Consider the following 25,939-nt stretch of genomic DNA (forward strand, 5'->3'; position numbering starts at 1 on the left):
TGTGCTAGGATGAGAGTTGGTATATCAGGGTCTGAGATTAAGCAACTTCACAGTGGAGGTATTGGCATGGAAACACAGGAACAGGAAGAGGCAATTCAGCCTGTAACGCATGGCATGCCTTTCCATGCAATCATGGCTGGCAAAATACTTCACTGCCTTTTACCCAGACCATCCCCACAAACCCGTGCATCATTTGTAATCAGATATCTATGTGGGGCAGCATGGTGGCTCAGTAGTTAGCATCGCTGCCTGGCAGTGCCAGAGACCTAAGTTCAATTTCAGCCTCGGGCGACTATTTGTGTGGTGCTTGCACATTCTCCCTGTGTCTATGTGGATTTCCTCCAGGAGGTCAGGTTTCCTCCCACAGTTCAAAGATGTGCACGTTAGGATGGATTGGCCATGCTAAATTGCCCATAGTGACTAGGGATGTGCAGGCAAGGTGGATTTGCCATGCTAAATTGCCCATAGTGGCTAGGGATGTGCAGGCTAGGTGGATTGGCCATGCTGCCCATAGTGGCTAGGGACGTGCAGGTTAGGTGGATTGGCCATGCTAAATTGTCCATAGTGGCTAGGGATGTGCAGGCAAGGTGGATTTGCCATGCTAAATTGCCCATAGTGGCTAGGGATGTGCAGGCTAGGTGGATTGGCCATGCTAAATTGCCCATAGTGACTAGGGATGTGCAGGCAAGGTGGATTGGCCATGCTAAATTGCCCATAGTGACTAGAGATGTGCAGGCTGGGTGGATTGGCCATGCTAAATTGCCCATAGTGGCTAGGGATGTGCAGGTTAGGATGGATTGGCCATGCTGCCCATAGTGGCTAGGGATGTGCAGGTTAGGTGGATTGGCCATGCTAAATTGTCTATAGTGGCTAGGGATGTGCAGGCAAGGTGGATTTGCCATGCTAAATTGCCCATAGTGGCTAGGGATGTGCAGGTTAGGATGGATTGGCCATGCTGCCCATAGTGGCTAGGGATGTGCAGGTTAGGATGGATTGGCCATGCTGCCCATAGTGGCTAGGGATGTGCAGGCAAGGTGGATTTGCCATGCTAAATTGCCCATAGTGGCTAGGGATGTGCAGGCTAGGTGGATTGGCCATGCTAAATTGCCCATAGTGGCTAGGGATGTGCAGGTTAGGTGAATTGGCCGTGGTAAATGTAGGGTTACAGGGATTAGAGTAGGGGGTGGGTTTGGATGGGATGCTCTTTGGAGTGTCAGAATGGACTGGATAGCCTGCTTCCACACTATAGAGATTATATAATTCTATCAATCTCTACCTTAAACAGACTCAAAGACTGAAATGTGAAGGTGACCTCGAACATGAAGGGAAAAGCACCAATGATGAGCTCAGAAGCAAAATGGGGAAGTTAATAAACACATGAATGAGATTGGCCAAAATGGGCAAAGGGAACAGCATCACTGGGGTATCAGGGATAACAAGTCACTCAGGGAATAAGAAATAGGAAAAAAAAATATAGAACTGGAACTTTACCAGTTGCAACAACTTCACAAATCTCTTCCAGTTTCAAAAAGGCTTTACTCAAAGTGGGAGGGAAAACTATACTTTTTTTTGGAACAGGGAGAGTTAAAACGCAAAATTTCAGGCCAGTTGAAAGGCACGCCGTCAATCATCTGTCCCGTGGATGGCAAATAATGGTCAGCTGGGTTCACTTCATAAATAATATCTTCACAACTCATTGCATCACTTTCTGAGATTCCATAACATCATGGAGCCAAAGTATAATGTAGCCAGACGTCCACTTTGTGATATCTCAGAAATGCATGAAGCCAGGGGTGAAAGGATGAAGGCAATTAACCCACAATCTAACCATTGGCAGAGGCCATTAAGGCCAACAAGTATTGCAAGCTCTTAAGATCCAATTGGAATCTCCAACCAGGCAACAAGAAGAGTGGGGGAGAGGCAGCAGTGGCTCTATGTACCAAGGCAACTTTAAAAGGGTTTATCCTGCAACCTTCCTGAAGGTTCACTGATACACTTAAAGCACCCAGACCTATGTGGACTGGCTCCATTTACTTGACAATCTTGTTTTAAAAAACGTCCTCTGAAAAGATACAAAATGGGGCTTTTCATGATATGCATGATGTTTGATGAGAAGGCCAAGTGCTAGGTGAAGGACTTAACAAGAGTATCATGGAACAAAATTGCAGGGTGGATCTTGTACAGACGGAAGACTGTTTATGTCAAATTACCAACTTCACAGCTCTTCTGAAACCCATAGTACAATGGCATAGATCAATCCTCCTGGTCTGCTGGTGATCTTGCTGCTGCAGATGATCGGATCGAGCAGAGTAGATGCTATCAGCTGCAGTCCAGTCTGCAGAGGGTTAACACCCGGGCAGAAGGGGCCTCACTGTCAGCAAGCATTGGCCAGAAACTGCAACCACACATGTCAATGCAGCTACTTGTAACTGACAGAAAGTCAATGTCTACTACACCTTTCAGCTGCCAAAAGGGCACCTGCAGTCCTGATGATTTGGTAGAAGTCCTGTGCAAGTTGCCTTGACGATAACAACCGCCCTCAACTTTTATGCAATTGGCTCTTTTCAGGAATTCCTGATGAAGGGTTTATGCCCAAAACATCAATTCTCCTGCTCCTTGGATGCTGCCTGACTTGCTGTGCTTTTCCAGCACCACACTCGACACCTTTCAGGAAGCCACTAAGGACGTCTGCAGAATTTCTCAGGTATGCACTCGTGGGTGTATCTGAGAGGTTACTGATGACCACCTAACTAAAGTGCACCAAGCTGTGCACTTCTTTCATGCTGGGAGTCAAGCAGTCATGGCAGTTGGCTTTGCTGCCATAGCTGGCATCTCACAGCTGTACCCATATTATCATCATAGCCAGCTATGTTTGTTCATAGAAAGTCATTTCATTACCTAAATGCGCAGATCACTCATGTCCACATTCACAAATACTCTAGATCAGTCCATGATATCTCGGGAACTGCATCTTTCAATACCCCTCAATGAATACAGGCTTGGTTACTGGGAGGCAAGGACTACTTCTCAACCCCTGGCTGTGTCACCTGTTAGTAAACCTCAAACTGATGCTGAGGAGAAGTAAAGTTCTGCACGTGGACCATTGTTGAACACACCATAGATGGCCTGAAAATGATATTCCAGTACCTAGACCACTCAGCCAGTGGACTGCAGCATACCCTAAAGGGTACACCGTATCATCACAGTGTACTGCACCCTCCACAACCTCTCTCAACAGAAAGGAGATGTCCTGGAAGAAATGAGGAGTGAGAGGTCTCCTCCAATGAGGAAGGTGAAGGTGAAAACCCTGACATGGGTGAGCATGTCACTCACAGACAAGAAGAAGCCAGGAAAATGGGCAAAAGGACTGTGACAACCTTTGTAGCAAATTGATTCTTGGGCAATTGATTGACGTGGATAAGTTTGCTTTCATATTCTGTTGTTTGAAAACCCAGCTATTTAGAAGAACATTGTTTATTCTTTAGGACGTCACTCATTGATTGGGAACCTTTTCATTTTGCACAATTGTTAATAAGTGGAGTCTCTTTTTTAATGTCAATGTACTGGCACTGTGATCAGTTAGAAGTGTCAACCCGTGTGCACAAACCTAGCCTTTGAGCTATGCACTTGACTATGATTGCAGCACCAAATGTACTCCTGCGAACGGGGCCCTACAGGGAAGCAGGATGATGAGCCTTGCCTGAAGCAGAGAAGGGCAGTTTGGGAAGCATGCATCCTGCATCATGCTGATGAGGCTAGTTGACTTTCTCCCTCACCATCCTCACAATCTTCTGGAATGAACTATTGTAAAGGTTTAACATTGTGAGTGAATGTTCTTCCGTTTCTATGGGCTTCACAAATCCAAATCTTTTCCTCCCATCTGCCTGAAAGAATGCATTCCTTCAAATCTTGTGTTGTACATTGTCTACCTCATACACTAGGATTTTTTTACATGACTATAGAATTCCAGGCCAAGGGAAAAATCTTTCCTTCCTACACGCTGCAGATCCCTGCCTCATTTCTGTGTTACTTAGATAAAGTGTGAGGTGTCTGAAATGTCACAATCCCAAGCCCAGTGTCCTCACTTTGCCCTCTTCAGGTCAGTCAGTCGCCCTGATGAAAATCTCAGAAAGCCTCACCACAATTCCTAAATGTTAGATCCTTGGACATTGCAATGATGTCAGACACTAAAAGGTGAACTCGATAGAGGAACAGCATTTCCTTATGATGGAAAATGCTCCATCCTTTTCACTTCAGAAAGTCATGTAGTGACATAATGAGATGACAGAAATATTACAGCAATGTAACTGTAATATTTATTTACAGAAGTGCAGACTAGCTGCATAAAACATAGAGAACCCATGCCACCATAAGCTCTCGAATCATGATTTTCTTCCTTTGCCTACTCTTACCTTTAGGTGCTGCCAAAATCCCCAGTTGAGGTGGTGGGAGCCTACTGACTGCTGCCTCCTAGTGACTGTGCCCGCTTTAGCAGGCATCCTTTCAAGGCACACTGAGAGTTTCCTGCACAGAAACAGGTGCACCATCCTCAGCCTGACCTGCCACAGAGAGTGGGGTGATGGGAAAACGAAGAGGCAGGGCATCTCCAGAGTTTCCTGAGATGAAGCTCCTGGGGTTTCTGGCAGATGGTCTTCCTCTTAGTGTGTGCCTGCTGCCACTTCCATATCCCCCTGAGATGAAGGAGCACCTGGAGAGCAGTTAAGGTGCCTCATCTTCCACTTGCCTTGTCATTGATGTTGTGCACCACCATGGCCACAGTGATGGTTTGCAGGTCCAAATACATATCTGGCAGCCAATGAATGTTCTACAGATCTTCTGACCCTCTTGCAGACTGTAAGATGGCTATCACCCTTTCAATGGTGGGAAGCAAGCTTTCAGGACCATAAAAATCAACAGAAATTGGTCAAATTGCTCTATCTCTCACTCACATGTAGTGAATGCATCTTGTATAATTCTCTGATGATTCCTTCCTGCATGTTCAACATGTTGCTTATGTCCAGTACAAAGGACATGTCTTCAACATGGGCCTCAGCAAGAGGTCCTGCTTGGTCTCCAGGAGTTCTCCAAGGGTCACAGACCTTGGGCCTTGTTTGGCCTACTGACTGTGGATCTGTGTCAGTTATATGTTCACCAGACGGTGACCCCAAGCCAGGTGGAGAGTGCCAGGCCAATGCTTCCTCAGAGGTATCAAATACTTCGTCCTCATAAGGAATCGTTGTGGAGCTGCTGCTGGGGTGATGCTCTGGCTTTTTGTGCTTTGATCTCTTCTGCTGGAGAACAGAAAGACTCAGTTGGTGAAGATTCAGGGTCCCTGATGGAGACCGAAGTCTGACAATGTCTGAACATCTGGAAAGAGCAGACTGCTAACATCCACATTGGCTTTGAGTAACATTCCTGTCTCCTCATCCATTCAGGAGTAGACTTTGTCCTCCCTTGTCAGTGTTGAAGCCTGCACTTTGAAAGAGGTAATGATCCAAATGTGTGATCCCTCCACCAGACTGGGCCCTCTCCTTCCTTTGGGGCTAATTTTGTCCTGCTAAAGGAGAAACTGAAGGATTGATACGATGGAAATAGATGCATGAGTGTTTTACGAATATGCCAGGTTCAAATGTCTCTCCAGTAGGGATTGGGAGGTGCTGTATGCTGGGAAATGTTTGAATAATGACAGGAGGAGGTGGCTGTGAGTCTTTCAATGCACAGTGTGCCTATGATCACTCTCTGACATGCCTGTGCATTGGCCCAGTTGGACTGAGAATCCCCTCTCAGTGTTAGTTAGTGCTCTGCAGCCCAGTGAAGTGCCTCCGGAAGCAGTGACAACTCTATGACAGTCCTCCTACTCTCACCTCACCCAGTCTCTGTGAAGGAACCTGTCTGACTGGTCCTAGATCCCCCACACCCACTTACCTGATGAGGAGGTTGATCTGCTTTGACAAGGTCCTCTTCTTCCAGGCTGAGTCTGAGCAGAGGCCACAACCCCGGGTTTAAAGGGATGTCAACCTCAATTTCAACTACTCAGTAGGGTCATCCCTGAAAGATGAGCAGGATCCAACAGAATGGTGAGGTGGTCCTAGCTTTTCAACCTATCATCAGGAACTTCCTTTAAAACAGTTATATTTATCCCTGAAATCTGAATGGTCTAGTTCAGTTTAAGACATTGAGTAGGGAAGGGGACAGAGTCAGTGTCTATAGATTACTTAATCTCTTCAGCAGTATAGAAAGGAATTAACAGGTTAAGTTTCTGTGGACCGGCTGTCAGTCTGTTCAAGCAAGTGTGACTTGGTGGTTTAAAAGTGTCTAGGTTGAGAGAATGGGGTTCCATGTATCAAGGAAGGAGTAGCAACTGTCCCAGCTCTGTGCCATGGGCAATGTGGCTGCTGTGTTATTATACTGCCAGTGAAGGGCACCACAGGATTCTGAATATTTGTCCAGATGTGCAGCACTCTTTTAAAGATCGTGGAGTGCCAAGGATGCCACTCTTTCAGCAGATATCCACTGAGTGGCAAGTTGTTCCGGGTATGGGAAATGGTGGGATGCGGCCGGAATCTGACAAGACAGAACAGGGCAAGTATTTAATGTGGCAGATTTGGTAAAACACAGTGAAAAATCTCATTCAGCTACATTGTAAGACATCTTCCAAAAATATTTTCCAGGAACTGACTGTTGACCAAAAAAAAGTAAGATTGAGCCCAATATTTGACAATGGGGACATGGCTCTTGGATTTTGTATCCAGTGGCATTGAGAGGGAGCACCTTCCACATGAAGGACAAAGCCCCAAACATCAGGAGAGCAAGAAGGAACCTGAGTGACAAAGGCACTCTTGACTGAACATCTTGAACATTCCAGTTTCAGTTAGCATGTTCCACCAGTAGCCAGCAAAGTCACTAACCTTCGACCTCTTCAGTTCTGGTTCCTTCCAAGATCGGCTGTTGATCACAGTGGCATCAAACCAATGGTTACTGATACCCTATACGCCAGAGCTGGAATTATATAAATTCCATTGCAAGTGGGTCCTTGCAGGCACTTACATTAGGTTTTGATTTGTTGTTTCTTTGGGGTTTATAATAGGGTGGTTATGGGAAGGGGATTTTAACTTTCCAAACATAAACTGGGACTGCTTTGGTGTTAAGAGTTTAGATGGAGAGGAATTTGTTAAGTGTGCACAAGACAATTTTCTGATTCAGTATGTGGATGTACCTATTAGAGAAGGTGCAAAACTTGACCTACTCTTGGGAAATAAGGCAGGGCGGGTGACTGAGGTGTCAGTGGGGGAGCACTTTGGGGCCAGCGACTATAATTCTATTAGATTTAAAATAATGATGGAAAAGGATAGACCAGACCTGAAAGTTGAAGTTCTAAATTGGAGAAAGGCCAATTTTGATGGTATTAGGCAAGAACTTTCGAAAGCTGATTGGGGGCAGATGTTCGCAGGTAAAGGGACGGCTGGAAAATGGGAAGCCTTCAGAAATGAGATAACATGAATCCAGAGAAAGTATATTCCTGTTAAGGTGAAAGGAAAGGCTGGTAGGTATAGGGAATGCTGGATAACTAAAGAAATTGAGGGTTTGGTTAAGAAAAAGAAGGAAGCATATGTCAGGTATAGACAGAATAGATTGAGTGAATCCTTAGAAGAGTATAAAGAAAGTAGGAGTATACTTAAGAGGGAAATCAGTAGGGCAAAAAGGGGACATGAGATAGCTTTGGCAAATAGAATCAAACAGAATCCAAAGAGTTTTTACAAATACATTCAGGACAAAGGGTAACGAGTGAGAGAATAGGGCCCCTCAAAAATCAACTAGGCAGCCTTTGTGTAGAGCCGCAGAAAAGGGGGGAGATAATAAATGAGTAGTTTGCATCAGTATTTACTGTGGAAAAGGATATGGAAGATATAGACTATAGGGAAATAGATAGTGACATTTTGCAAAATGTCCAAATTATAGAGGTAAAGGTGGATAAATCCCCAAGACCTGATCAGGTGTACCCTAGAACTCTGTGGGAAGCTACCGAAGTGATTGCTGGGCCTCTTGCTGAGATATTTGTATCATCGATAGTCACAGATGAGGTGCCGGAAGACTGGAGGTTGGCTAACGTGGTGCCACTGTTTAAGAAGGGTGGTAAGGACAAACCAGGGAACTATAGACCAGTGGGCCTGACGTCGGTGGTGGGCAAGTTGTTGGAGGGAATCCTGAGGGACAGGATGTACATGTATTTGGAAAGGCAAGGACGGATTAGGGATAGTCAACATGGCTTTGTGCATGGGAAATCATGTCTCACAAACTTGATTGAGTTTTTTGAAGAAGTAACAAAGAGGATTGATGAGGGCAGAGCGAGAGATGTGATCTATATGGACTCCAGTAAGGCGTTCAACAAAGTTCTCCATGGGAGACTGATTAGCATGTTTAGATCTCATGGAATACAGGGAAACTAGCCATTTTACAGAACTGGCTCAAAGGTAGAAGACAGAGGGTAGTGGTGGTAGGTTGTTTTTCAGACTGGAGGCCTGTGACCAGTGGAGTGCCACAAGGATCGGTGCTGGGTCCTCTACATTTTGTCATTTACATAAGTGATTTGGATGCAAGCATAAGAGGTACAGTTAGTAAGGTTGCAAATGACACCAAAACTAGAGGTGTAGTGGACAGGGAAGAGGGTTACCTCAGATTACAACAGGATCTTGATTCGATGGGCCAATGGGCTGAGAATTGGCAGATGGAGTTTAATTCAGATAAATGTGAAGTGCTGCATTTTGGGAAAGCAAATCTTAACAGGACTTATACACTCAATGGTAAGGTCCTAGGGAGTGTTGCTGAACAAAGAAAACTTGGAGTGCAGGTTCATAGCTCCTTGAAAGTGGAGTCGCATGTAGATAGGATAGTGAAGAAGGCGTTTGGTATGCTTTCCTTTATTGGTCTGAGTATTGAGTACAGGAGTTGGGAGATCATGTTGCGGCTGTAAAGGACATTGGTTAGGCCACTGTTGGAACATTGCGTGCAATTCTGGTCTCCTTCCTATCGGAAAGATGTTGTGAAACTTGAAAGGGTTCAGAAAAGATTTACAAGGATGTTGCCAAGGTTAGAGGATTTGAGCTATCGGGAGAGGCTGAACAGGCTGGGGCTGTTTACCCTGGAGCGTTGGAGGCTAGGGGGTGACCTTATAGAGGTTTATAAAATCATGAGGGACATGGATAGGATAAATAGACAAAGTCTCTTCACTGGGGTGAGGGAGCTCAGAACTAGAGGGCATAGGTTTAGGGTGAGAGGGTCAAGATTTAAAAGAGACCTATGGGGCAACTTTTTCACACAGAGGGAATGAGCTGCCAGAGGAAGTGTTGGAGGCTGGTACAATTTCAACATTTAAGAGGCATTTGGATGGGTATATGAATAGAAAGGATTTGGAGGGATATGGGCTGGGTGCTGGCAGGTGGGACTAGATTGGGTTGGGATGTCTGATCGGCATGGACGGGTTGGACTGAAGGGTCTGTTTCCATGCTGTACATCTCTATGACTTTATGACTCTAAAACTAATGCTGCTAGAGTCCATGGAATTTTGTGGAAGAATTGTAAAGTTACAGTTCAATCAGTACACAAACTCTGTCAGTAGTAGGTTAGAGCTCCAGCTCCCTTCTGGTTCTTTCTACTTAATCATGTGACTCCAACATTGCCTGTTACATCAATACACATTATCATTATACATATTTCTGATGTTAACCCCATTAGAGTACCGGCTTCACTGCAATTGCTGGAGCTCCTCAGGTTCATGATGGACTCTGCTCACGTGAACACTAAGCTAAGCCAGTGATATTTTTCACCGTTTCAGCTCTCTCAATGATCAACTGATCAGTGATTATGTGAGAGTTTCCTCCGCGTAGGCTGTCCTATCTGCCTTGATTCATTTATCCTTTTCAAGCCAGGCAGCCACAGGTTTTCACTTCCACCCCCAAGTCTGTGAGCAGATCCTAGGGGACAAGGGATAACCCGTAGAGATGGCTATTCCTCCTTTCATCAGAGCCTCTGACAGAAGCAAGTCACCTGCTCAACAGGACAAACAATTTGAAGGCCATCAACTTCTGAACATGTATTCTGAATCCGTCAAGAGTCTAATCATCATTGGACTGCTGCTCAGATCAAGCAGTCCACTGACGGTTCAATCTCTTGACATGTTTTCTCAGCCTGGCTCTTCTGGAAATGTGGAGCACACCACTCATTGAGGCACTTTGGCACAGAAGGTTAGAGTTTGGGAGGATTGGGGAGTTGGGGAAGGTTGGGATGTTGGGGAGAGTTGATGGACATGCTCCCTTTTTAAAGGTATTCTTAAATGTTATTTAATGGTTGAGTGAATGAGCAGGTTGGGTAAATGTAGAGGTAAGTGAGTAGTATGGGTGAGTTAGACCAGCCATGATTTTATTGAATGGCAGAGCAGGCTATAGAAACTGAGTGGCCTATTCCTGCACCTAATTTTACATTCGTATGTTGATAAATGGGTATGCTGGCTGATGTAAATAAACATCCCAGCTGGATGAAATGACAGGTGCTGGGATGAGGTGGATACATTGACAGGGGCTGGGTGTGATTAATTGGATCAAGGGGGCAATCTTGTGGCTGGAGAGATAGCCTTCAGATAGGGTGGGGTCATCAGATAAGGAGCGAGTCAGGTTTCCTTGGGAGGAGAGCAGTGGGGAGTGGTAAGGTCATCAGGGGCTAGTGTGGTTAGATGCAGTAAAACAGCCAGGTGGAATAGTTGGGGGCCAAGGAAGATAATGTGGAGTTGAGGGTGTAGTTGGGTGGTTGGGAGGATAGTCGATTAAAGGTTGAGGGGGCCTGACAGTCTGTGTTTCCCACTGTGTTGAGTAATTTTTTTTGTGCTACTACGGAAACTGAGAATGGAGCCATGATGGTCCATAATGCTCTCATGGAGGTACCTAATACTTGCACTTTGGAAAGAATGGTCTCGAATCTCTATCCAAAGTCCTGTGCCAAATTGGAACTGGATTGTTCAATCATCTTTATCAGTGACAATAAGCTTTCTGCCAAGGCCTGGCAATGAACGGTTATTGCCATGTGTACAATCCAATGACTTCTTTCTGTACTCTACCTCATTGCAGGTTTCACCTGAATCTTCTAGCCCATTGCACGATTTCCACTCTCATCTCATAAACCTTTCCACAGTGACTTCCACCCCATCTTCAGTGCATTGCAGTGCAGGCTAGCTTTAACTGGCTCTAGTTATGCCTACTGCTGAGAAATGCAGCCACCCAGCAATGTGATTAGCATTAAACTACACATAGCTATCATTACAATTACCAGGCTGCCTGCATGACCTTGAATGAACATAGGTTAATCATGCGTTATTCTCTAGATCAGTTAAATTTTTAGTCCTGTGTGTTCTATACATTTTCTTTCAAAACGTTTGTTTATTAGTTATAAAAATACTGGAGATTGGGAAAGACTGTTTAACTGGGCAAATAGGAAGTTATGAGAGGCAATCTCCAAAAGTACATCCAGAGAGAGCATTTCTAATTGTTACAAGAAAGTTGTAAGTTTTCTTTTTTTATAAATGATTAACAATGCTGAGTAATGCCTTGTGTTGTGCTGTGCACTGCATACGGGGTGGAGACTGCTACTGGGAAAATAATTGGGCAAACATCCAAAAGCCTGGCCTTCTAAAATTCACATGATTTCCAGGAATAGGCTGTGCCCTGCACAGTTGTTAGGGGCTTTCCTTTTGCTTCATCACACATAACTCTCATACTTTCAGACAATGTTGTTTTAGCAGATATTTATACTCACCAATTCATTCAATAATTGTAGTTCATTGCTTGAATTCTAAGGATTTATTTTTCATCAATTTCACAAAATCGCTATTCCAAATAATTTCTCCCAGAGATACAGAAATTATTTCTCATTCCCACTATAATTCCATCTCAGCTAAACTACCCATAGAGTGGGAAACTGAACCTAAGACAATTCTAATTTTGATTGCTCTTTAACCAATGATATGTTAAAGTAGCTACTTCATTTTTTTAGAAGAAGCACATTTAGATACATGATTAATTCTATAATTGCAATCATATTGATAAGCAAATGATATTGTGAAGATTTTCTTCCTAAGCCTAGAGTTAGTCCAAATGGCAAATACAACACTGCAAAATTGCAGTTACTACAAATCAATAGTTTCAAGACTTTTCTTGCCACAGTCATTTACAAAATGTCCCCTCCCCTTATAACATTTAGGATCTAAAAATACGTGTCACTTGCGAATGTCATTGTGTTACTGATCATATTACACTCTTGTGAATTATACTGTTAGAGATAAGTATCTGAGAAAGAATTCCACCACAACAACAGGAAACAAATGCAAATAGAGCTCAAATGTTCAGAATTTTCTCAAGCCAGTAAAGATGTTTTCTACTTCCTGCTTGTATCTCTTCTGCCTGTATTGAAACAATCTGAAGTGAGACCATACTATCATTACAATTTCTATTACCCAGAAAAATCTTTACTCGCCCAAGCACACACTGAAAATGATATGATGTGAATAATAGTCTCTGAAAATTGAACCAGTATCATGAACTGTGCTGCAGCAACACATCATTAAAATCGGGGTTTTATTATGTCTGTGCTGAGATCCAGTTTTTTCACCTCCAGGTGATGTTGAGTCATTGCAATATGTGATGGTGGAAGGGAAAGAAAAAAATCACCATGGAGAGAGTTTGTACTGCACCATTTTCAATGAGTTACTGAATTCTAAGCATTGATTCTGATGCACAATATTTGGAGTCATTCTGTGCTCTATTTTGAATTAAAATGCAGAATCAGGAAACATTCATCAAATGAATTGGAACTTTTTCAACTCTGAGGTAAAAGGAAAAATGTCATAGTCTTACCAAGCTATAGGACAGCTGTCTCATTAGAGAGAATCAACTGATGGTTATTTAACCTGAGAGTCAGTAGGCCTCAGGTAAGGGGAGAGGTTGAGAAGGTGAATCCTTTATGGTAACCTCAGTCGGTGCGGAAATTGAACCCACACTGTCAGCATCACAAGCCATCCATCCAGCCAACCGACTTCTGGATCAGCCACACTCAAAACAAACTAATAACAATAGATAATGTTGATATTTTCTAATCATATTGAAACTTCTGTTTCTTTTTCCTAGCTTGAAGATATAAAGGATAAAAATATAAAGTCTTTTTCAATTACTCACTTGATAAAAACTCATAACATTCGAAGCATCACCATTACAAACCTTATAGTGTGGTAAGTATTAGATCTAAGAGAAAGCAAATATGTTTATCAAATATATGTTTCTTGTCCATTGCCTTCAGGATATCATGAGGGTCATTCATAGATATCTTAAGGATTCAATGATGTATCAACACAAAAGGGCTACAGAAAACTAAACCACCTCTCTATTTTCTTCCTGAACAAAAGATATTTAGGATTGAATCTTACATTTCTTTTGCTTAATGTCAGTTGCATTGAGGGTTTGGAGGACTTTTCACTGTGAGGCCTAGAGAATGCTCTTGTCATATCTCACCAAACACACCTCATTAATTACCTAACCCCTGCTATGGTGCCTTCATGCCCGATTGTAATCTCATCTTACCATGCATCATTTTTGGAACAACTTGCTACTGCCAGGATATCCCAGAATTGATCAACATGCCTGGCCCAGGTGCCATCTTTAACAGGCAGTTGTGTACTCAGTTAGTCCAGAGCTGCCCTGCAAAATCCTTCCATGTCAAGGATTTTCAATATCTAGCTTGTTCAGTTTTCAGTTTGGTAAGCTAAAATGTTGAATGTTAGTGAGATGAGTTGTACTGTTAATCAGGTATTAACAAACTATAGTTCCTCCTTAATTGACAACTTACATTGCCTAGTGAGAAACTGGCCTGCCACCAGCGAATATATAAAAATGTAACAAGTGCCTTCCACTGTTGATATAGGTCTCATCCGACTCCTAATCCGATTCTGCAACAAATCTTACCATAGTCTACATTGCTCAGGCCTGTATAAGATTCTGCTGATATAAACTCAATGCACGGAATCTTATAGATTTCTGAGATACTTGGACAATAGCAAGATCTGTGTCAGAATTAGATTAGAATTCCGTCGAGACCCAACTCAACATTGAAATCATCTCACTTCAACATTTTCAATGTGTGGCAAGATTTATCAGACATGAGGGACTAATAGCGATTATGATATTAAACCAGAAAAAATAGTCAGCTGAACAAATCTGAATTGACATCCTTGAACTGGATAGATTTCACCTCATAATGTCCACAGTATCACAAACTATTAGCACATACATCATTAATTCATTCAACCTGAATCCATGTAAGCCTCTTCTGTTGTGTTCAGTTGAAAATCTTAGGAATCCTTACACTTATTTTAATATTTAACAATGATTAATTCATTCTAGGTTACACAATGAACAATGAAGTGTAAAAAAAACGAAGGAAATCAGAAATTGAAATGTTCTGGTTTATGTTCTTCTCACACTACACCTCGAAAATCAATATTGTACTATAGGGCCTGTATTAGACTAATTCCAATACATGCAAAATGGACCAAATGGCCTCTTTCTGTGGTTCTGTGATTCCTTGTTTGAATTGTTTCTAACTTTACTGCTAGAAAACAATGTGGATTCCATGTTCTTTCCTCAAATTCAGTTTGCTACACTTTTAGTCATGTCAAGTTCAGATCACAGTGTCCCCTCAATTTAGCTACAGATATAAAACCTGTGAAATTCAGTTTTCACAGACAAATAAATATTGAGGCAGATTTTCCATTGGCCAGACAGTCATTGTGCCCGTGAAATAAAAGGGACTCAGCTGAATCCCATTACAGCAGATTCTGAATTAATTTTGCAGGAAATTTAACTTTCCTCTGGGTAATTCCTCTGTACCTGGAATTGTTCAAATGTCTCCAGTAAAATTAAATACAACTATGACACCCTACCCCAGGAACTGAGACCCCCACAGGAGACTCGACACCACTCCCTTGACCCAACATACCCCACTCTAGGAGCTGATAGCACAATACCCCCCCCCCCCCCCCCCCGTCCCCCACCTCAGCCCTGACATACCCTATTCCTGGAACCTGATACCCCACCAAGGGGTCAACACCCATGTTCGAGACCCAGCACAAGATCTGGATATCAATATCCACGCCCTGGGACCTGAGAACACCCTTTCACCTACCTGAGACCCGACTCCTACCCATCCCAACTCAACCACGGAACCTGATTTGCTCCCCCCAACTGCCAGCATCTTGCCCCCACTGTATCTGACTACCCAATCCCCAACCCCTGTGAAACCCATCCCAACTCCTTTAGGAGGGAATTCCTGAGTCTGAACACATTGAATGAATGAGTTCATTTTCTGTAGATGTAACCCTGAAGCACAGAGATCTCAGACACTGTTGGAGTTCAGTTGTCCAGGTTTTCCTCATTTGCTTTTACTATTGTTCTCAATTTCTCCTTTTTGCCTGTAATCCTCAAAAATGGAACTGGCATTCAACATGTAAAATATATCATATTTATGAAGATGTTTGTCTATCTTTTTCTTCCTGGTGAGGCAGAGGAACTGCCCATTGTGTCATGATGGCAGTGGAGAATTTGAGGTAATTATGCATTAAATTGCATTTACTTAATTGTGTTAATGTAATAAATGTTCTACTACTGTCAGTGGTTGTAGCAAAAACAATGTCACAGTAGCAACACAAGACAGGTCAGTTGGGTGACACTGATGTGAATGAAAGAGAAAATCCAGCTAAACAAAACTGGACAGTATATTTTTAAAGAACAGTGTTACAAGAAACATTTGTAATTCTGTTGCAGGTTCATTTTAGCAATTGGATACTATGGTCTGTCTTTGAACACACCCAATCTCCATGGTGATGACTATTTGAATTGTTTCATCTCTGGTGCCATCGAAATTCCGGCCAACCTGGCAGCTTGGTTTTTCCTCCAGAAGTTTACTCGCAAGTTGAGCCTCTCGGGCTCACTTTTTTTTGGTGGAATTGTCCTCTTCTTTGTCCAGCTCATACCTTCAAGTAAATGTTTACGTTGCATCTGGAATTGTCCTGAATAAAAACAGAAAATGCCAGAGAAACTCAACAGGACTGACTGCATCTGTATGAGACAGAGTTAACATTTCAAGTCCGATACTTCTTCAGAACTCTGTGGCGCACTAGTTCACAAACTGATTAAGAACTCCTCTACTCTTTCTCACCCATCAGAACTTCAATGCCCTTAGCCATGTTGTTAAGATGAGCTCCTGGCCAAAGTTTTAGCTCTTCTACCTAGTAGAAAAATCATGATAGTGTCTGAAAATGTTTGGCAATGATCTACCCCCTTTAACTATGTGCATCTTCTCCAACCATTTGGCAGCCACAGTATTCAAACATTAAGCCTATTCAAAATGGAAATTGGGATTCAACAACATCAACATCTAAATTGCTGTTCTTGCATTGAACTGTCTAGTGCATACTGCTTTCATGATCTGACCATTAACTGCATGTCACACAGCTACAGAGGATCCACATGAAGCAGTAAATTTTGTGCATTTATTTAATGAATTTAATGATGCATTCACAATGCCCTTGGTGTAACTTATGCTATTGGTTTACATCAGTAAACAGATCAGGCATCTGTTTTCTTGGGAGAACAGTGCCATGAACACAATGTGCTCTGATATCCATTGAGTTTCACAGGGCTGACACTTAAGGATAGACATGCCCATAAGATGTCTAATGGTATAGGAAGAAGTCTATTGGCAAGAAGCCTTGTCTTTATTTGAGGAAAACCATATGTTTATCCTGAACGCACAGCTTTGCTTCTTAGGCTTCAATTCCTTCTTTCTCGATACCACTCCTTACAAAAATCATAGTTCTTGTTTCCATTTTCTAAAGTATCTCCAGTAGGCTCTCTACCCTTGCAAATTACCATCTAATCTTGCCTTCATTAAATGTATTTCTCCTTTAGGATTTAGAATTATTTTTGCTGCAAATTCATGCTTGTGACAACCTAATATCTGCTCCATGACCAAAACTGCTGTAAGCAAAGTCACATTCAACATTCACTGAGAGTATAACAGTGGTGTATTATTCTTCCTTACCTTCCCCAGCCTCCACGTAGCCATAAGCCAAACAATCCATGAGCTTTCAGTGTCTCTCATGCACTGTTGAGCTCTTGTCTAATCTGATCATAACCTGAGAATTTATATCATTCACTTTGCACCTCACAGCATCACCTCAGAACAACCCAAGGTTTCATCCAGACTCTCCTCCTCCTCATTAGCTCACGGTTGACATCATCCACAAAATTGGGGTCAGCTTTCATATCTATGCAACCCATCCTCAAACTTGTCACTGGTGTTTATGTTATCATATTGCTTGTTGAGCAATCAATCTTGGACAAGTCATCATTTCCTCTCGGTAAAGATGAGGAAGGTCAAAGTAATCATTTTCCAGCCTCACCAAGTGCTCAATACTGATTCCCTCCTCCTTCTTAGCCTCCTTCAGTCTCTGGCTGAACCATACTGTTCATGCCTTTGATTTCTTATTTGATCTAGAGCTGAGGTTCTTAACGTGTATTTCTAAATAATGATCATCCATGATGCCAAATCGCCATCACGCTTGCAACACCAGCTCACCACAAAAGGCCACAGGAAATATCTGCCCATGTATTGCATCTTTACTGATCTTATCTGCTGCTCCCCATCACCACCCCCTCATCCAATCTCCAGGTTATCCATGGATGGTCACTGGTATAGTGCCACTGCTCAGACAGCTACCCTTTGGAGCATCATAATCTGACTTCAACACTCACATGCAATACAGGTTATAATCCAGGCTTTAAAGTCCTGGACCACACAGATAGTCTGTTAGCACCATCTTTGAGGCTGACTGCTACTTTTTATTCCTTTAGAATAGCATTGGGACCCTTTTTGTGGAAGTGCATTCCTTTTGTCTGAACTAAGATTACCAAAGAACTGTGGAAATCAGAGACAAAACAGAAATTGCTGGGAAAACTCAGCAAGTCTGGCATTATCTGTGGAGAGAAAGTAGAGTTCATGTTTCAGACCTTTGAAGAAGAGTCATTGGACCCGAAACATTGACTCTGATTTATCTCGATAGATGCTACCAGACCTGCTGAGTTTTTCAATAAATTTCTGCTTTTGTTTATTTCTTTCTGTCACCTGGAGGTGGTGTCTGTCACATTTGCAGCCTTCTCATTGCAAAGACCAGTTTTTATTCCATGTGAATGACCATCTATGGCCCTACTTCAACTCTTCTACAAGCAAAGCCATCATTTCTTGTCACTGGCATTGTTAAATACTTCAATTTTTGTCCTGACCAGCTTCCCAAAATATACCCTCTATGTTCTTTAGTTCATTTTTCTTCTGCCTATTTCGTTTATCACACCATTCAGGTCAATTACCCTTGCCCTGGCTGACTTATATTGACAAAAGTTCCCAATGCCTCAAAGTTAAAGTTCTCTCTATAGCCTCACCACTTCCTCTCTGTAACCCATTCTCACTCCCTGTCCCAGAGGCCAACATTCTGAAGAAGAGTCATACCAGTCTCAAAACTTTAACACCGTTTCTCTCTCCACAGATGCTGCCAGGCCTACTGAGTTTCTCCAGAATATTCTGCATTGTTTGTTTGCCTGTATTTTGTTCCCTAAATCCTGCTGCCTGTCCATAGAAATATTTTTCTAATTTCTCCACGTCAGTTCAGTGTGTATTTGTTTAAATGTCTCTGTGAATCAGATTGAGACTTTCTCATTACAAGGTGCTACATAAATGCCTGTTATTGTGATTATCAATTTTATTGGACCTGGTAAAAATGGGTGAAGTACCTTTATTCAATGTGTCTCTTTTCCACATTGTTAATTAATTATACTACCAATGTTATAGCACTTGTTGCTAGAATCTTAGGGTAGTTGCATGACAGAAGAATGTCCATTGAATCTGAGCTGGCTCCTTAAATGAACAAGTCAGTTAGTTCCACTCACCCAAACTTGTGTTAACAAGATACATCAGGAAATTGTGGGCGCATGACTTTTCATTCATTACTTTACTTAACGGGGGTCCTCAAAATGAATTCCCAATGTGTATTCCAAGCTGATGAAGTGGCATACCAGAACCACATACTGTAATGGGAAAATCAGCCGAAGTGTCTTGTGTGCAAAGCACAATACAGATAGGGATGTGTAAACCAATGCAAATTTCACTCAGCTTCCTGTTGCTTATTGTTTTTTTTCTAGGTATTTCAATACTCGCTACAATGCTGGTGATGATTGGAAAATTAGCAAACACATGTGCTTTTGCCATAATTTATACCTATACTGCTGAACTCTATGCAACTGTGATAAGAAACACAAGTGTTGGAGTATGCTTGACGGCCTCCAGGCTGGGCAGTATCATCTCACCTTACTTTTTTTACCTTGGTAAGATAACAGTTTTTCCTCTATATGTAGGCCTAATGTAAGGATTTTTGGCACTATTCTGATACCCTCAGGCCATTCATAAAACCTAGGCATCTTTTTGTACCATCGGTTCGGACACTCTTTCACATATCAACTTCAAATCCCATTAGAATGGACCTTCTATCCTTTCCAAATTTTAATATAGTCATAAATTTCTTCAGCTGTGGTGATCTGTGATTATATATTGGTCATGACTGAACTGTAGTCAAAACGCGTGGCGCTGGAAAAGCATAGGTCAGGCAGCATCCAAGAAGCAGAAGAATTGATGTTTTGGGATGGAGAGGGGGTTGAGAGATAAATTGGGGGGGAAGGTAGGTGGGATGATGATAGGTGCACTGGGAGGGGGGTGTGGACAAGGTTCATGAGTGAGTGACAGAGGGAGAGACAGTGTGACTAAAAGGGATAGAAATACAGAAAGTGGGAAAAGGAACAAGTGCGTGCACGAGTAGAAAAGGAAAAAGAGGAGAGTGATTGAACTTTGAGTGTGACCCAGAGGCAGACTTAACCATCTCCAAAAATTTATCTGCAATGCAGTCTGGGAGTGGAGCAAAAAACCCAGACTGAAATGCTTCCCGTTTCCAACCCTTATTTTTGAATGAATTTTGCCAAAGCAAACTCACAGTGTACACCGACAAAGGTGAACACAAGATGAGCTTTAGATTAAGCAAAAGTGAGTACTGCAGATGCTGGAGATCAGAGTCAAGATTAAAGTGGTGCTGGAAAAGCACAGCAGGTCAGGCAGCATCCGAGGAGCAGGAAAATCGACGTTTTGGGCAAAAGCCCTTTATCAGGAGGAAGGGCTGCCTGACCTATTGTGCTTTTCCAGCACCACTCTGAACTTTAGATTAAAGTAATTCCTTAGCTCACCCCAGTCCCCACCCTTTTCCCTTGCAATTAATACTTTGGGGCTTAATCCAGCTCTAGTTTGGCTTCTTAACTTGAAAGGTAAATAAAAAGTATGAGTTAGTTCTGCCACTTGATATTTATTAGTGGTTATTTTCATTAATTACTCATTTATTTCAAATTGTTAATGCATTGCTCGATATTTTTTTCTCTGAAATTCCTGTTACACCAAACCTTCCGCTTTTGAAGTTTGCTCACCATCCTCCCTCCCCAACCCCAGAGAGTGAGAGAAAAAATGTGTGCACAAAGAGGGTGAACAACCTAGTTCTTGACAGTACCACTGTTTTGACTTCTGTTTACTGCTATTCCAGACTCACTGGAAACTGAATGAAAATGTATTCTAACTAAAAACCCAGTTTGCTCTTGTGTTTGAACTTCCCTAAAGATACACTTCTGTATTTGATAGTGAAAGAAATCCCAACTTAAAGACTTCTTAACAACATTCCAATACTATAAGTAGAGTATTCTATTATTAAGTTTATACAGGACAATTTGATAACTTTAGCCTATAACTTTATACAAATAGTTCAATGTGGTGAAGTCTAACAGAGTGTTTCATACAGAATTCCCTTCCAATTGGTTTTTCAGCCTATTCAAAGATTCCCAGACTTTTTGAAATCTGCTGGAATCCTCAGTTCATACTTATATAGGGACTGAGAAGTTGCAACCCTGGTTCCACTAACTGAAGGGGCTGCCACTTCAATTTGGCTGAACTGCAGTTTAAATTCACTCTGCAATTGAGTCAGGACAAAGTGACCAATAACACCAGGTTGAGGCAGAAATTAATCAACATTTTTTTTTGATCCAGGCATTCCTGGGAAGGAAGCACTCATTGTCCACCTTCACATTTGAGTATTTCCCCAAAGAGTGGACACCAGAGAGACTGACACTCATAGTCGATTCATGGAATAATATTCTGACTTAATATGTTACCTCTTGTTTTGTTTAGATTTTATTATTTTGCTGCCCTTACAACAAGCACTTTTGCTAATTTGATTTTGACTGTGGCAATGCCTATCGTAAAGGGGAATTAAGCAAATAGATATTTAATTACTTTAGTGAAACCGTTAAAAAGGTTGGCACCTGTCTCTAATGCAGATTCAATAACTTCTCTACAGGACGTTAGACTACTAGGTCTATAATAACATGTCTTCTCTCACTTATCTTTCAATGAAATTAAACAAAATAAGGGAGTAGTATTGATTTTTTTAAATTCAGGGGCTATTACCTGAATCAAGATATTTTTGAAAGATTATGATTAAAAGATTTGCAATTCCTCATCTATTTACAGTAAATTCATAAGACGGATTACCCAGAAATTTACATTAAGTAGAACTTCGAGATAGCTGATGATGTCCCTATGTAATCATATTTTCCTATAAATGCAATCTATGGGAAAAATATCAAAACACATTGACATAGTAAATTTCTGAAAAAATGTCTTCACCAAGGGTCAGTTAGACTTGAAACGTCAACTCTTTTCTCTCCTTACAGATGCTGCCAGACCTGCTGAGATTTTCCAGCATTTTCTCTTTTGGTTTCTTCATTTTTCAATTTGTTAATACCTTGCATTGGCCTGATCTTGTACAGTAAAAGTCATTAAAAAGTATTGGGAGTTAGCTCTGGCAAAATCCAGTAATTATTTTCTGCTCAGCATGATGTCTTTGAACATTTTGCCACATCTTCAATGCAGTAAAACGTATTCCATATTTTTATGTGATCTCATTGCATCTCTATGGTTTTTGTGGCTTCAGTTAAGGAAACAGGCAGGTGAGCAGGCAGGTATTCACTGGATTCTTCAGAGTCGTCAATGTGATAATCTTTCTATTATTCTGTTGATGTAGTCCACTTTCCTGATCCACACCTCTGAAATGCTGAAGGACACTGAGGTGTTTTTGTTAGCCTCATCCTGCATAGTGTTTTGATATTCACAAAACAATGTGGCTTCTTGGAGTTACTTATCACAAAAAGCAGCAATTATTCAGTGCCATCCATACTGGCACACACCATAACAATGTCATCTTTGTTGTCTCACATTCTACCATTTGACATTTCATCTTTAAATATTAAAGAGCGATCTGGCAAAGCACAGTAAAAGGTTCAATTTCATCTGTGTTAAAAATGTCATTTGCTGCAAACTTGTTCAGGATGTGGGTGAGACCATTTTGCAGCCAGCACTGCTGATTTGCACTCAAGTGTGGCTTTATACCACTGCATGTTAAAACCTGCAAAGTTCTATTATCCAAAGTGAGGAGTCCAGCACTTTGGCTTATGATAAGACATCCTTCTCGTGTATTTCCTGGTCTGCGATGAACTGCTGACAATTTTGCCACATCTGGAGATGTGGCTGATCCAAACTTGATACATCATGATCTTACTGTATGTTACTACTGTATGTTAGATGCAACGTTCATATCGAAAGTATTTACAGTGGAAACACATTTATGTTGAATGAAGGGATGACTTCACAATCTGATGCCCCTCCAATTTCCTGACACTCTCTCAACCCATGTGGATTGCTGGGTCACAGCATCATCCTATTTGAGATTTGACACATAGAAGAGTTGAATTGGTCTACAGTGTGCAGAAAATGATATACAGCATGTTGTATATTATAAATTGGTGCCCTGTAAAAGATGTTTGTCCAATAGTTAAGGAACAGAATTCGGGGCTGCATTCTAAGGCAGGGACCCAACATACTGTGACAAATTTTGTGATGAAACTTTGTAAACAGTATTTTGTTGTCAGTTAGCATTTTGTTACAATCTACAGTCAAAAGTGGCAGATTCCGCATTCATGCCCTCAAAGAAAACAATAAACAAGTCAATGACTGCATTCACTGCAAGCTGAACATTCCATACCAAACATATAAACTATCTGAAAACAACATATTAGTGTCCAGCTGGACTGCATAATAAAATGATAGGATATGATTTGATCTTATAATTACCCTTAAAACAGTTTCTAATCTGTCAAGGCCTGTCAGGAGGTATGATTAGTAAATTCGCAGATGACACCAAAATTGGTGGTATAGTGGGCGGTGAAGAAAGTTATCTCAGGGTGCGATAGGACCTTGATCAGATGGGCCGATGGGCCGAGGAGTGGCTGATGGAGTTTAATTTAGATAAATGTGAGGTGTTGCATTTTGTTATGGCAAATCAGGACAGGCCTCATATACTTAATGGTAGGGTCCTGGAGGTGGGAGTGTTGCCAAACGAAAGTCTTTGGCACCTTGGGGTGCAGGTTCACAGTTCCTTGAAGGTGGATTCACAAGACAGTGTAGTGGAGGAGGTGTTTGGTACATTTGCCCTTATTGGTCAGTGCATTGAGAATAGGAGTTGGGATATCATGTTATAGCTGTACAGGACATTGGTAAGGCCACGTTTTGAATATTGCATTCAATTCTGGTCTGCTTGCTGTGGGAAAGATGTTGTTAAACTTGAAAGAGTGCAGGAAAGATATACAAGGATGTTGCTAGGTTTGGAGGGTTTGAGCTATAGGGAGAGGCTGAATAGGCTGGGGCTGTTTACCTGGAGCATCGGAAATTGAGTAGTGTCCTTATGGAGGTTTATAAGATCATGAGGGCATGGATAGGGTGAATTACCAAAGCCTTTTTTCTAGAGTAGGGGAGTCCAAAACTAGAGGGCATCTGTTTAAAGTGAGAGGGGAAAGTTTTAAAAGGGACTTAAGGGAAAACTTTTTCAAGCAGAGGGTGATGCCCTGAAATGAGCTGCCAGAGGAAGTAGTGGAGGCTGGTACAATTAAAGCATTTAAAAGGCATCTGGATTGGTACTTGCATAGGAAAGATTTAGACAGATATTGGCCAAAAGTTGGCAAATGGGACCAGATTAATTCAGGATATCTGGTTGGCTTTGATGAGTTGAACCAAAGGGCTTGTTCCTGTGCTGTATGACTCTGACTTTTGGTGCTTTTGTACAGCCTGCAAAGAAAACTCAAAATTATTCCAAACCAATAGACTGACATCTCTGGCTGTTCTTTGGAGCAAGTTACATAAATCATCACTGGGAATGTTGACGGGTAACACGTCAAAACAGACAGGAATAATAAATCTCAAAAATGGAAATGAACAAAATACTTCCCTTTTTAATGTACTTATGTACATTAAAAAGTGATTGTTGTTACATCCGACAAGAGTGGTGGGCTCCTTATTTCCTGCTATTCCTGGGGTTGTCAAAAAAGTTAAAGGGAGTTCAGGAATTTACCTATCTTTTAGACTCAAGTTGAGAAAAAAACACAGACCTCGTTTCTGTACTTAACAAGCATGATTATTTATTGCAAATAGATAGATTCTAGCTACAGGTAAACAATTATGAACTGATAATATAAAACTCTACTAGTTAAAACTCTTTCCCTTTATAGAACTCGCCTACACAGATATACGGACAAAAAACAAGTTGGATGTCATTGGTGAAAGGAAAGACTGGGAACACAGTTTACTTGTCAACAGGGTTCTCTGAGATGCTTGTCAGGTCTTATTGTCCTTGATCTTTTCTAGTTGGTTTAACTTGCTCGCAGAAGGGACAGAGTGACTTGTTCACTCTAATAAATCCCTGATTTATTGGTTAAAGCCACAGGTTGCAGCAATTGATGAAGGGAAATATTTTGGCTTTATTCAGGCTGAAAGTGTTTTTTTACTGCACAGCAAAGGGCAAGTCCTTTCTTTACGAGGTCCACTTACTTGTGACCACACAGTCACACACAAACTGTTCAGCTACCTGGGAACCAAACACATACTTGGCCGCAGACAGAAAGCCTTTGCCATAGATAACCGGTCACTATTCCACAGACAAATCAATAACTTATTGCCAACCAAATTTCCCTTTGTGCACATCCCCTTGTCCCCAGCTCATTTATAGTAACCTTCCCCACTACTTAAACAAGCAGCAGCACTTATAATAAGTGATGGTAGCTTATTTTTAAAAAAATGTAGGAATCATTTCCATCATCCTTCGTTTTTAACATAGGCTTTTCCCCATTTCTGTCCACAGTCAAAAATACAGAACTATAGAGATATGGTCTTTACATTGTTGACTATAAGCATTGTGTTAACCTTACTATCAATAGGCTTATGTTGATGAATTAATATTAACCTTTCAATGTATGTTCTATATTTTCACAGGAGCTTACTATGAGTTTCTGCCTTACATTCTGATGGGAAGTTTGACCATATTTTCAGCACTTCTGATCTTGTTACTGCCTGAAACAATAAATTTCCCTCTCCCAGACACCATTGACCAGATGCAGAGAATGAAAGGGTAAGAGTAGTCTCTATGATTCAGGTTTTTTAAACTTTCTTTCCTAAGTGATCATGCAATGTTTTAATGTTGAATATTTCCCAGGTGCTTCACAGAAACCAAAGAACGGCATTAATTCGCCATAATTATGTGGTGAAAAGACCAGATAAATACATGTCTTCTATATATAGGCAGAGATTCAAAGAGATAGAGTATTTAGAGACAGAGTGGCAGGGCGAGAGGGAAGGAAACAGGTCAAGATTAGATAAT

General features: G+C 41.6%; 1 protein-coding gene across 1 annotated transcript in view; it reads left to right on the top strand.

Annotated features, from left to right (window-relative positions):
* LOC122556571 (organic cation/carnitine transporter 2-like) overlaps positions 1 to 25,939 on the top strand; it is a 119,454-nt gene that overhangs the window by 85,886 nt on the left and 7,629 nt on the right. Inside the window, exons 6-9 of the mRNA XM_043703391.2 lie at positions 13,170 to 13,270; positions 15,858 to 16,072; positions 19,290 to 19,472; positions 25,555 to 25,690. Of these exons, the coding sequence (XP_043559326.2) occupies positions 13,170 to 13,270; positions 15,858 to 16,072; positions 19,290 to 19,472; positions 25,555 to 25,690 (635 nt within the window). The remainder of the gene's footprint in view (positions 1 to 13,169; positions 13,271 to 15,857; positions 16,073 to 19,289; positions 19,473 to 25,554; positions 25,691 to 25,939) is intronic.

The sequence above is a fragment of the Chiloscyllium plagiosum genome, unplaced genomic scaffold (assembly GCF_037043375.1).
Source record: "Chiloscyllium plagiosum isolate Xiang-an unplaced genomic scaffold, Cpla_swu_hap1 HiC_scaffold_16, whole genome shotgun sequence".
Lineage (NCBI taxonomy): Eukaryota > Metazoa > Chordata > Chondrichthyes > Orectolobiformes > Hemiscylliidae > Chiloscyllium > Chiloscyllium plagiosum.